Below are 12177 nucleotides of genomic sequence, written 5' to 3'. Positions count from 1 at the left end.
ATTTTCCAGAAGGGGAACTGATCCAGATTTGCAGTCAAAGAATCTTCTGGAGAATACGGCGGCATGAAACGTCCAATCCAACGATCACGTGTAGCGTTAAGACGACAGCTACTTGTATTTTAAGAATTCATCACTTGAAAATACTAATGAAAATAAATTATATAATTTTCCAAAAAAGAAAGTCTGTTGAAATTGTACAATTCCTTTGTTTTTTAAGAAACACATGACTTTTTAAAATATTACCTTTAATCCTAATTATAAGAGCCAATTAACTAATTTGATGAGGCGTATCAAAAAAAAAAACTAATCTGAGAAGATTAAAAAAATAAGTTGAATTAGTTATTTGTCCTAAATAGGTGTTGTCTTTCCTAAAATATCTTTACTGATCGAGTATATTGACTAGAACTATCATTGTTAGAGGGGCTACTTTAAAAAAAATATATAAATATGAGAGATAAAGTGGATTAGGGTTTTATATTTAGAACAAAAATAAAAATTAAATAAGATTTTATATTAAAAACAAGAAATAGTACAAATTATCATACAGATGTGTTTAACATGTCCCATGTTAACCATCCTGTCTTGATCTTGATCAATTTAGGACAGGACAAAAAACTTTTGAGACATGATAAAATAATAATCGGAATCATTTCATCTTGGGATTTTTTTAAAAAATCATTTATTAATAATTATTATTTAATTATTTAATTCATTTATTAATAATAATTATTTTTTATGGTGATTTATAACTCTTAAATAGTAGTGTTATCTCAATAAAATAACTCATGAAATTATTATATGATATTTTGTGTGGTAATTTTTTATAGTAGTGTTTTTACATCTATTTTACATTATATAACTGAACTTTGTACATAATATTTTTTATAATCTTTTTGTCTTTAGAAATCTAATAAAAAAAATATTATAATGCAAAAAATCCATATCCAAATTGACAATTTTTTTTTTAAATAAAGGATGGAACAGTCCCAGGATGGAACAAAACACAGGACAAAAATCGTATCTCATTCTTATTCATCAGGACAGGACCTAGATGGGCATGTCCTAATCTTGTCCCAAGTAATTGTATTGCTATTTATTTTAACTTCATTTAAAATATATTGACCAAGGAGTTATCACTTGACGACTTAAGCAATACATCATTATACAATGTATATAATTACATATGAATATATTATGTTAAATATGCTTGAAAAAGCGCATATAATTTGAGTTAAATAAATACGGTTAGAATTACTCCTCTGATCCTTAACATAAGAACTTGTTTGATTTTTATTTTAGTTACAAATATAAAACCTCAATCCACTTTATTTCTCATATTTATTTATTTTTTCTAAAGTAACCTTTATATTAATAATAGTTTTAACCAATATACTTGATTAACAAAGATATTTTAAAAAAGACAACATATATTTATCATAAATAAGTAATTTAATTAGTTTTTTAATTTATTTAAATTAATTAACTAACTCTTATACTATTTCTGATTTTAGTCCGAACGGAAGTTCTAGAAGCACTAGCGAATTCAACGAATTTTACAAAGTTCAAAAGTTGAGTGGGAATGGCAGTGTGGTGATTTCCGAAGTAAAGTAAGGACAAATGCAGAAGCCAAAAGTACGAAAACATGCTCCCAGCTTTGAATTTAACATTATTTTTTCTCCTTTCCTTTTCTCCACCAAAAAAAAAAAAACAATCAATTTCCTCATTTCCGACCAAAATGCGCTCTCACCCCCCCCCCCTTTTAAATACTAAACTTAACATTTGTGATCCTTCCGGCGCGGACCACAGCGTCGGCGCACAGTGGCCTCTGGTCGGTGTGATATTATGCGTTATCTGTACTGCTCGCTAATTTGACTGTTCCACTCGAACTCTTTTAGGAGCTAGGGAAAAAAAAAAACATATATCTGAAAGGAAATAATTTTTTTAAAAAAAAAACTGATGACGTGGCAGTTCCATGCTTGTTATCCTTTTGGCATGCGCCAAAAGTAGTCTCACGTGCTGCCCATGAAGCCTCACTTCACACGTCAGAAATATATTAATCTAACATAGTGCTTGTGATTTTTTTTGTGTGCGTATAATAATGATAAATCATGATAGGGTCTTGAGCAAATCCAACTTTTTTATTATTGCATCGCAAGCAACACTGGAGGTCGAAATTAATCTTTTGGGCTCAATGATTTTATAGGTAATATTTTATTTAGTCTCCCTTAGATTTACCGCGGGGATACGGTACAGGCGGATCCACGATTCAGCGCTGAGGGGGTTTGACGTGGCGTGATGCGACTGGTTGGGTCAGCCCGATGATACGATTAAGCTTTAATGATTTTCGTTTGGCCTTCCGGTTTTTGCAGGAAGGAGACCTATCAATAGAGGGGAGTGCAGTGGTGTTGAAAAAAAGCTGACCGTACGCAAATAATTAGCCCCTCTGTCCAAATCCCATCTTTTCAAATTAAGAAGTCAGAGGGTTTTTTTTTATTAATATTATTTTTAATTATTGAACTAAGAACGAGAAAAGGAAAGAAAAAGAGACGAGTCTAACATGGGGGGGGGGGGTTGGAAGCATAGAAAATGAAATGGACAGCTTTGGAGGGGTATGAGAATGAAGCACGTAAGAAAATGCTTGCATTCGAAGAGAAGCCAACAAATTTTCATGCCAAAAGAGAGACGGGTTTAAAAGTTGCTGAGTGACAGCAACATCAAATCTTGGCTTTTCCAGTTTTTTTATTTAGTTTTATCAGATCCAACGCCAAAAAGAAAAAAAAACAAATGATGACACTTGTGTTATTATTAAAGTTAATTCAAGGTGTTTTTTTTTTTTTTGGTTTTTGTTGAGGTTAGCAGATAAAGAATTGGAGTGAATGGATTTAGGGTTTGAGAGGAACCCGGGGGGGGGGATGAAGGTGCAGCAAAAGAGCGGTTTCATGCTTTGTCGTCATGATGAGGCTGCCGTCCTCTCTCGCATCATTCTCCATCCGGCCACTTAACCTCTTCATGGAAGGAAGCTGCATTTTATTTCCTTCAGTGCTAAAAGTCATCACAACACAGTATTCACTACCACTTAAATACTGCATCTGGCATTTACTATGTAACATCTAATTTATAATTTCAAATTAGATGTTATATTAAAAATCTGGAGATATATAGTATTATATCCCGGTCCTAATTATAAGGAGCAGTCCAAAACAGTTTCAGCATAGTTTAAAAACTTTATTCCGGTATTAAAATTAGATCTACTCGTTACATTTAATTGCTAATGGTTTTATTGTCTCCTGCATCACTACCCAAATATTAGAGGGTGTCAATGTTTATACCAGCAAGATTTTATAATTAGGACTGGATGTAGTATTTACTTTGTTTAGCACCTATCCATCCATGGACCATATCATGTGCATGGCATGTTAGGAATGAACGGCATCCTTCACAAGCTGTTAGCTCAGAAAAAGGGAAGTCCTGAACCATGGAATTTTAAAACTCCATTATTAGACATCCTTAGTGCTTTATTTTATTTATTTTGACATTACATAAAATCAGTTTTCTTTTTAACATGGGTTGAATTGAACTTTAATTCTACTCTTAACAGTTCAAAATTCTTTTGGATGCAAGCATATCAATTCTATAGCTAGTCTGGTGCTGAGAGCGTTCAACAAGCGAACGACACCAAACCACATCTGCAAAGAAGCAGCCGCTGCCACTTGCAAATGAAGTCCCACCCCACCCCACCCCACTTAAAAAAATAAGAAGAACGATTTTTATTACTAATAAACGTGCATCTCATATTCTAAATTCCTGGCTACCTGTGATCACGTCAAAATAATATCGCCGCACTTGAAATTTATGGGTTACCATCACCCCTTGCCCTGCATCAATATAACCATCATTCCAAATGGTAAGTACGCTTCGTGAACTTCTTTTTTGGTAGATGCATAGTATGCCGTGAGGCTGCAAATATAGCTAATGATAATAAATAAAAACTAGATTATAAAAAATTGAAGAATTATAATATAATGGTGCGCTTAAACAAAAGGCGTGAATGGGTCAACCGAGAGGATGAACATGAAAACAAAGGAGACATGTGAATGGGCACACACTTTTGTCGAGGTTGGTGATATAAAAGGGACAAGTGGAATTAATAAGCCCATTTGGAACAGTTTGTAAGTAGCTTAGAAACTGCTTTTTAATAGTGATTTATGAAATACGAGATAAGTATGTGAGATCAGTTTTATTTCGACTTACGTGAAATATACTTATAAGGGATTTCCACCGTTTTGCCAAACGAGGCCAATAAGGATTTGTTTAACTGGTAAGAAGCCGGTTTATAACCTATAAAGGTATGAATTTAAATCCCGTTGCTGATATAAAGATATTACTGGTAAGTATCTTATATTAAAAAAAAAACCTTGTTCTAATCCTGCTCAGCTTCTAAGACCTAATTTATTTGAAATTTTTTTTGTGTCCAGAAAAAGAGAAAAGGATAAGTGGAGGAAAAGAGAAGAATGAAGAGGGGATGATGAGGGATGAGAAAGTCAAATGGGGAATATTTAGCTTTTAAAGACTTTAGAATGATGGGATTAACATTCCTCCACTTTGTCGCCCCTGTCCCCCTCATTCTCTTCTGTCATCATTTTCCATATTTTGCCTTCTTCTCCTTACGCCGTGCCGCCTCATGGGTGCCGGGTTCCCATCACCTTTTCCCTCCCGGGGGCTAAGGCTAATCCATTGCTTTTCTCTCAGGAAACGAATATCTTTCTAATCACCCAAGAAAAAAAAAGAAAGAAGAAAATGGGGGGGTGATGGGTGTTGGGGCCCATACAGAGTGGGCCGGGGGAGAGTGATGACGTGGCGCGTGGTGGTGGTGGGAAGTGGTGGGCCCAGAGAGGTCTTTGCTTGTTGGGGGGACTTCAATGTGTGACATGATTTGAGACGAAGCAGGGCACTGTTGGAGTGGTGGCTCTGTAGCTTTCACCCCAAAAATGAAAAGAGAGAGAGAAACTGAGAAAGAATGGATAAAAAGATGAGAGAGAGAGAGGGAGAGGGGAGGGCCGGAGGGGGCTTGGTGGCTAAGGGCGTTGCTGAAGCAACACTATGCTCTCCTGGGTCCCTCCACCACCTCTCCTCTCTTCTCTCTCTCTTTTTTTTTTTTTGGTAATCTCAATCAATCTCACTTTTACCTCTTCCCACACACTTACCCACTCACTCATTTTATCTAATACCTCGATCTTGTTAGTCATACAATTTTACTTGATGACTTTTTATATGCAATTTTACCTGTGAGGATTAAATTGCAGCCAGATATTTTCATATTAATACACATCATGAGGCGCGGAGCCAGAATAGGAGCACATTTATTTATTTTTATTAAGAAACAGATTAATTAGTGGGAGATGAAAACGTAAAAATGGGGGTGGGGGGCATGGGAAGAATAGCAGAGTGGGACAAAGCAAATTGATGAGTGCTGCCACTCCAGGACAAGCAAAACATTGAATACGGTATAACCACCTGACGTAAACCCCTCTAAACTCTAATTACTCCCTGCCTGGGACCCACCTTCCGCCTGTCATGTCATTTCCTTGCCTCCCCCCCTCTCTTCTAGTGCGCCGATTATTAAGGCCCCTTAACCCCCGCATTTCAAATTAATTAATTCAACGCTTCCTCAGAAAATCTCATGACATTATGCCGCCGAGTTCTTGCACAACTAAAAACAACTTCCAATGACATATTAATTCCTTTTTACACTTGTCTCGCATCTCTGAATTTTACATAAACATGTTTCATTTACATTATTTATTTCCCCATGTGAAAGGGATCATAGGTTAGCTCTGGTCCCAAAAAAAAGAAAAGGGATCATAGGTTAGTTATTTTATTTTATCTTCTTTGTCCTCACCAGCGGCGTGGGAGCTGTCTTTTAGTTTACTATCGATATCAATGTCCTCCCTTTTGTTTTAACTACTTCGCCTGTCTTTCTTGCTCAGTGGGGTTTTCAGATATTTGTTATAAATTATATTAAAATTCAATTTTGGGTCAATAGGGCAGCAACTGAAATCTCCTCTCAGTGGTTCTGCCCCATCCTTTTCAATATGCGAAGTGGGGTGTTGTCGTGCAAGTCACTTAACAAAACCCTCTTAGCCCTTCTCTGTCTTAGTGAAAGCCAAACGTGTTAAGAGATATGATTCTCACCTTTACCCGTCCAAAGCAAAACCCCGTAACCTTTTCAGGATATCATTATCATTATCGTTACAGGCTAATTATGACATTTACATTGATCATATCATTAACTTAATAACGAGGTTGGTTAGCTTTGTGCGGCTCATTGCATTGGATCCATTGGTTTTGCAATTAAATCGCAAAGTACCGCACTTGAGTTTCAAATAGTAGATACCAGGAGGTCTTCAAGTGAGATTTATAGAAAGTTTCAGACTCTCTAATCTCGAGTTAGCTAGCTTCTGGATGCGACTTTCGTGATGATATGTGTGTGTATATATATATGTAAGCTTCGAAATGATCTTTTGGAATTGGCAAGAAGGAAAGTAGAAACGCTATGATTGTAGTATAAAAATTTGCTAATAAGCATAAGCAATTGATTGGCGAGGAAGGACTAGGAGTGAAGACAAGACAAAGTTGCAGGGCAATAAATGAGTGAGAATAACCGGTTATACCCTTTGGGCATCTCTGGGCTCAATAATGGCACATCCTCGTAGTTTCTGATCAGTGTGTTTATAGAAAAGAGGACTTGGTTCCATAATTACGATTGAGAAAGAATTTGTGGTCAGCTTGAAATTCTACACAATTCAAAGGAAGGCATTAAACGATCCCCACCTACCTCCCCAGTGAGTCATTGTGAAGTTCAATTTAAGACTCCGACACTGTTAAGGTTACAGGTCATCAGCATGAGACAGTGCTTGTTTGATTTTGGAAGCTTGTCCGCTATCCTCAGAAAGATTGGTGCTGCTGGTATCATTTTGATTTTGAATAATGCTACGGGCAAGTCTTGTAAATTAGTGACAAGAGGATAATGACTCAACAGGTAGAGCAGGTGTTTCATCTGGTTTAATATGACTTCACTTTTGAACAACTTTTAGGACTGCGTGTTTCAACTTCCCACCTTTTGAATATTATATATGGTACATGATTTTTCTTTGTAAAAAAAATGGTTGGCGATGTAGGCTTCCCAGCGAAAAAATGACAAATGATGGTTTGGTACAAGATCACAAGAACGCTGTGTATTTTATTTTGTCAATGAGGAAAAATTAACATGCGGTGTAGAAATTTTATCTTCATCTGCCATATTTTGTTGCTCTCCCTCTTCCCTTAAATCTATCTGCTTGAAACAATTTGTTGAAGAAAAGGAGATGACAAGTTTGAAAATGAAAAAACCAAGCTCCGATTTTGCCTTTTCATTTTCATGGATCGACGAGAAGGAAGAATGGATGAAAGGCAGATGCCAATGTCAGATTTTGTTACAGGGAGTCAAACCACCAATTTTCATGAACCGGTTGCCTGGTTCTCTGAAAATATAGATTTTGGTTAAAATTACGTGTTGTATTTTAGGATGGGCACATCACATGCCCTTTCTTAAACAGTATCGTATACTACAGGCTCTGGACTACTTGTTAACCAACTTGCAAGTTGGTATTTCTTATAACTAGATATGGAGATAGTACTTCTTATATGTCACTACTTGCCTTAGATTACTACTAAGTACCAATTTTTACGCTGTATTATTAGTTTTGCCCCAAGTTATATATCACCTACAAAGCATAATATGTCGGCGAAGCTTCCGACACCCCCAAGAATCCGATTCTACTCAGGACTTATCCCCTATCCCTCTCAAAGCAAAAAGTGAAGTTCCAGGAAGCCAAAGAAACCTTGGCAATAAACAGCAAATAATTCCATCCCTGCAACTGCAAAGCTTCAACGAGGCTTCTAACGCAAGTACACGTGACCATGTCCACCTGTTCCCACTGAAATATTCTCATTCTCTTGGGAATTTGCAATCACGTTCGCAAAAAGACATGCAGTGGCGAGATTGGAGGAACACCGCTCCCACTTGGAAGCATGCAACAGCAAACAAAAGCATGGAAAGATTGAAGGACAAACTGCTCTAGTGCTCTTGAATTTCAAAAGATATATAACTGCTGATGCTAATTTAACCTGCGGCAACTGTCGCATTTAACAGGACAAAATAGGGCGGAAGGGGGAAAAAAAGGATGATATAACATCACTCTTATAATATATAAAAAAAAGATAAGACCAGCACAAAACCAGGATAACATTCCCATGAATACAGACCTACTCCACTAAACTTCAAATTTTAAGCTGCTTCAAGCTCTGAGCTATCTGAGATTCTGGTGTGGAGTTCTCAGTCTTGTTGTCTGTCTCCTGAGGTTTAGCTGGCACTTTATCTGTCTCCTGGGGTTTAGCAGCCGCTCTATCTTGTGGACTAAGGGCACTTACAGTAAGGGGATCTTCTTTTGGGATCGGAGCAGGTTCATCTTTTCGAACTGGTGGAGCAGCATAAACTGGAATAGCCTGTCTAATATTGACTGGAGGGGCGGCTTGTACAGAGGGGCCTCCAATCATCTGATGGGACACTCCAGTTGATGGGGGAAGTGGCGGTGCAGAGAATACAGGAACCGCAGTCCTTATAGTCACCGGAGGTGCAACTCCACGGCAAGGTGATCTCATTTGTCGTATGGGGACATATGGTGCTGCTCCCGCTGCAGAGAATTTCATGGGGCGGGGCCCTCGGTTTTCTGGTACAGAAGTCTGTGCCATGGAATTGTCACCGGCTGCTGCCCCCTGTGGAGGTCTGCTTCGAGGTGACATCCTTTGGCAAATTAAAGGAAGGATCTTTGATGTGGTGACAGGTCGAGGTTGCGGGCTACTTGGCCTAGGATTTTGAATCTGAAACTTCTTTGGAAATGGAATTGGAGCATTAGCATTTGACATTGACATCTTTTCTTTCAGGCGGTAGTTCAGTAAAGCCCGTGCTATTGTGATCTGTTCTAATTCGTCATTGTTGTCTTGTTCAGATGAAGAGCTTGCAGTTTCTTTTGCCACTGGCAAGAAGGAGAACATGTCAATTGAAATAAAATTGTTTACAAGAGACATTATTTCTGACTTGCACAGAAGGAAAAAAAAATAAAGCTTGTCCTGATTATTGTAATAAAGAAAGATCGAAATTATGGAGCATGGTAATATAGCGTTTCAAGGAAAACAACCTGGGGCAAAAATTTAGAACCGTGCACCCAGGAAAATTTTTTATTGGTTTGCCTGACTTAGATGGTCTTTATCACCAATGGGCTATGAAAGTACACAAAAAACTTGACTTGAAGCAGATGGTCATTACACCACTCAAGTTTCAGAAGATGGAATTTCCAAAATGGTCCACTTGAGGCATGCCTTGAGAAAATTAGAAGAATAAAGAAAACAGATCCGTGGTGAGGCAATTTCACAGTTCTATTTGAAAATTTTTCAGTGTATATATATTCAGAGGACAAATTTATTAAGTTTCATATGTTTCAATGACAACAATTATCTACTAAGATAAAGTTGAGCCCATGGCTTACATTGTTTTAGTGATGACCAGGCTGCCATAGCTGCATTTTTCTCCGCTTGTTTCTTATTCTTGGCATGTTCACCAGTGAATGTGATGCCTGCCAATTCCACTGTCCCAGTAAAGACAGGTAAATGTCCTAAGCCTGATCTGTATGTTGTGTACTGGGGCAATGGAGCCCCAACCCTTTGTGCAATTTCCTGTAATAGGTTCTTGTACACTCCTGTCTCATCCTGAAAAATTAAATATGATAAGCAAATGCATGATAAAACTACAAAATTTTATGAGCACATACAAGATATTATAATACTGTATTTTGGACAGGAATGCACCAATGGCATGCAAATTACAGAAATTCCATTAGCAAGTTAGCATCAGATCCAGAAAACAAGTTAATGCGCATAGAAGCTGTGGTGTTTTCTTCTCTAGAAAATAAAGGAAAAGGTCAAATGCTGGCATGTATTGCATTGAAAAAGGTAAAACCCGAGAATCCTACTTAGTCTAAGTTACGGTTACTATGGATCTTCTCCCCCTTTCCTCATTACCGCAAATTGACCTGACAAAACTATGCTCACTAAACCATGTGCTCTAGGGCTAGGAGTATACAAAGGGCAAACTACTTTAAAGTTACAGAACAGGGGAGTAGAAAGCTTAATTCTAAGAAACAAATATCACCCCGTCTTGATTACTGGTTTCTAATCAAGATTGCCATGGAATAGAAACAATGACTTTAATTAAATGCATAATGTCAGCTGAGAAATAGTAATAGCGGGTGAAATAATGGATATACATCCATCTTCAGCATTTGAGCATCAGATCCATAAACTCGTAGACAAAACGAACATACAAAGTTACCAAGAATTTAAGCATCCGCTTCTGATTTTGGCAAGCATTCAAAGGGCAAGAAACTACTTATGGTTTCCAGGACAACAATAGTTATCCTGTGTTTTCCAGCACCTACTAATAGTCGGAGATCAAACTCAGATTCTGGGAAGTGAAACACAGCGTTGCACACTAACACAAGCCACAAAATTGATCATCAGTATGGATATCTATCATGAGTGAGACAACGTGGAAGAGATTCTTATATGGGCTCTTAGCAAGAGAAACTTGCGCAATATCCATCCAAAGATTATATTATATCCCACCATCTGCAACATGCCAGCATCCAGAGCTGAGAGCTCCAAAGGACTCAAGTTGATGTTAATAAGTATTTGCGAAGACAAAACTTTAGTTCCTCCCAGTCAATTAAAAAAGAAACAGAGCTTGTGAAAAATGCTGGAAAGATACCAAAAGGTAGACCCACAGAAACCGCTAATGGGCATTTACAGAGCCCCAAGCAAAATGGTGGAGGAGTTACTCCAGAGGCTTCCATAGAAACTTCCAAGTTCACAGCATTTCTAGCTTCTTAGAAATATTAAATTTCTAGCATCGTTCAACTAGTCAGAATATCGCACTACCTGTACCCAAAGACCAGGGGTATTTCGGTCATTTCGTGGCTGAACCAGACGCGCTAGGTTCAAGCGTCGGCAGGACAAACCCCTGTATCGGCGGCGAGCAGCGCCAACGAAAAGGGCGTAGAACTAAGCGCCTTTCAGAATAGCTCGAAGTTCATCCAGAACACAGAGCACCACGGGCATGTTAGTAGATAGCATTATATTTCTCCGCAAATTTTCCATTACAGAGTAAAATGACCGAGATGAAAAAAGAAGAAAGAAGATTGAAGCCAGGGTGAAAGGAAAGGGCAATCAAAACCCTAAAGTAACTGGACCCGTAATTACTGAAAGCCAGAAGGGGCGAGAAACTCACCAGAATCCGAGCGGCCAGCGAGTTCGAGGGCCCACGGCTGGAGAGGGAATTGAGGGCAACCTCAGCAGCAGAGTGCTCGGCCTGCCGGAGAGTAGAGCAGTAGTGAGGGCTCTCGAAGATCTCGCCGTTGAAGTTAACGGTGGCCTTGAACCTCGGCGCGTGATCGGGACCTTCCCTAATGCAAGTGTAGGAAGGAAGGTTGAAGCAGCTCCGTTGTGCCAGCTCCTGAAGCTGGTTCTTGTACATTTCTGCGCCGTAAGCTTCCGCACTTTCTCCCTCCAGAAAGTGGTCTACCAGGGGAAATGGTAGGCGGAGCCAGAGCCAGATCGGACCAAGTGGTTTCGGGTCACCCGGGAGTTAAAAACCCGGACTTTCCTCTGCTTTGTGTCCTTGGAATTAATTCTCCTTCAAGATCAAGTGTTGCAGGGGTTTATTGGTGGAGAAATGGGGGAAGAGGGAAAGAGAAAGGGGAAGTGAAGGTGTGCAGGGAAGAGAGAGAGAGAGAGGAAAGGGGGTAGAGAAGGAAGAAGGGGAAGGAGGAGTAAATTTCTAGTGGGGGGATTTTCTTTTGGGAGAATATTATTATATTGGAAACTTATTTATTGCTTTGTTGCTAGGAGTCAACTTAACGTTAGGCTGTTGCATGGACGTGATCTTTTCTTAGATTTTCTCTCCTTTTTTTTTTTTCTTTTTCACATTAATTTGTTTTCCATCGCGGAAATGAAATCTGTATGGTAACATGGTGATTACCTTTTTTACTCCCCCCCCCCCAACGCATCCTTTGTTTTTTTAAGGAA

The 12177-nt window shown here is 38.5% G+C and overlaps 1 protein-coding gene across 1 annotated transcript; it reads right to left on the bottom strand.

The window, feature by feature from the left end:
* Positions 1-8120: 8120 nt before the first annotated feature.
* LOC114762696 (double-stranded RNA-binding protein 2) lies at positions 8121-11887 on the bottom strand. Its single transcript, XM_028952238.1, has 3 exons — positions 11381-11887; positions 9585-9804; positions 8121-9074 (listed from the first exon to the last, which is right to left on the bottom strand). The coding sequence occupies exons 1-3, from the start codon at positions 11624-11626 to the stop codon at positions 8320-8322; spliced, it is 1221 nt and encodes a 406-aa protein (XP_028808071.1). The 5' UTR covers positions 11627-11887; the 3' UTR covers positions 8121-8319.
* Positions 11888-12177: the final 290 nt, after the last annotated feature.

This window comes from Neltuma alba, unplaced genomic scaffold, assembly GCF_004799145.2.
Source record: "Neltuma alba isolate B1F8T4 unplaced genomic scaffold, ASM479914v2 tig00011239_pilon, whole genome shotgun sequence".
In the NCBI taxonomy this organism is placed as follows: Eukaryota; Viridiplantae; Streptophyta; class Magnoliopsida; order Fabales; family Fabaceae; genus Neltuma; species Neltuma alba.
Note: the sequence above shows the minus strand (reverse complement) of the source record. Positions and strands in the feature narration are given on the sequence as shown.

Excerpts from the sequence above, each read along its gene's own strand:
- LOC114762696 (XM_028952238.1), bottom strand. The coding sequence starts at position 11,626 with ATGTACAAGAACCAGCTTCAGGAGCTGGCACAACGGAGCTGCTTCAAC. Across the intron at positions 9,805-11,380 it reads CGCTGGCCGCTCGGATTCTG|GATGAGACAGGAGTGTACAA; the intron begins GTGAGTTTCTCG and ends TTAATTTTTCAG. Across the intron at positions 9,075-9,584 it reads CTGGTCATCACTAAAACAAT|TGGCAAAAGAAACTGCAAGC; the intron begins GTAAGCCATGGG and ends CCTTCTTGCCAG.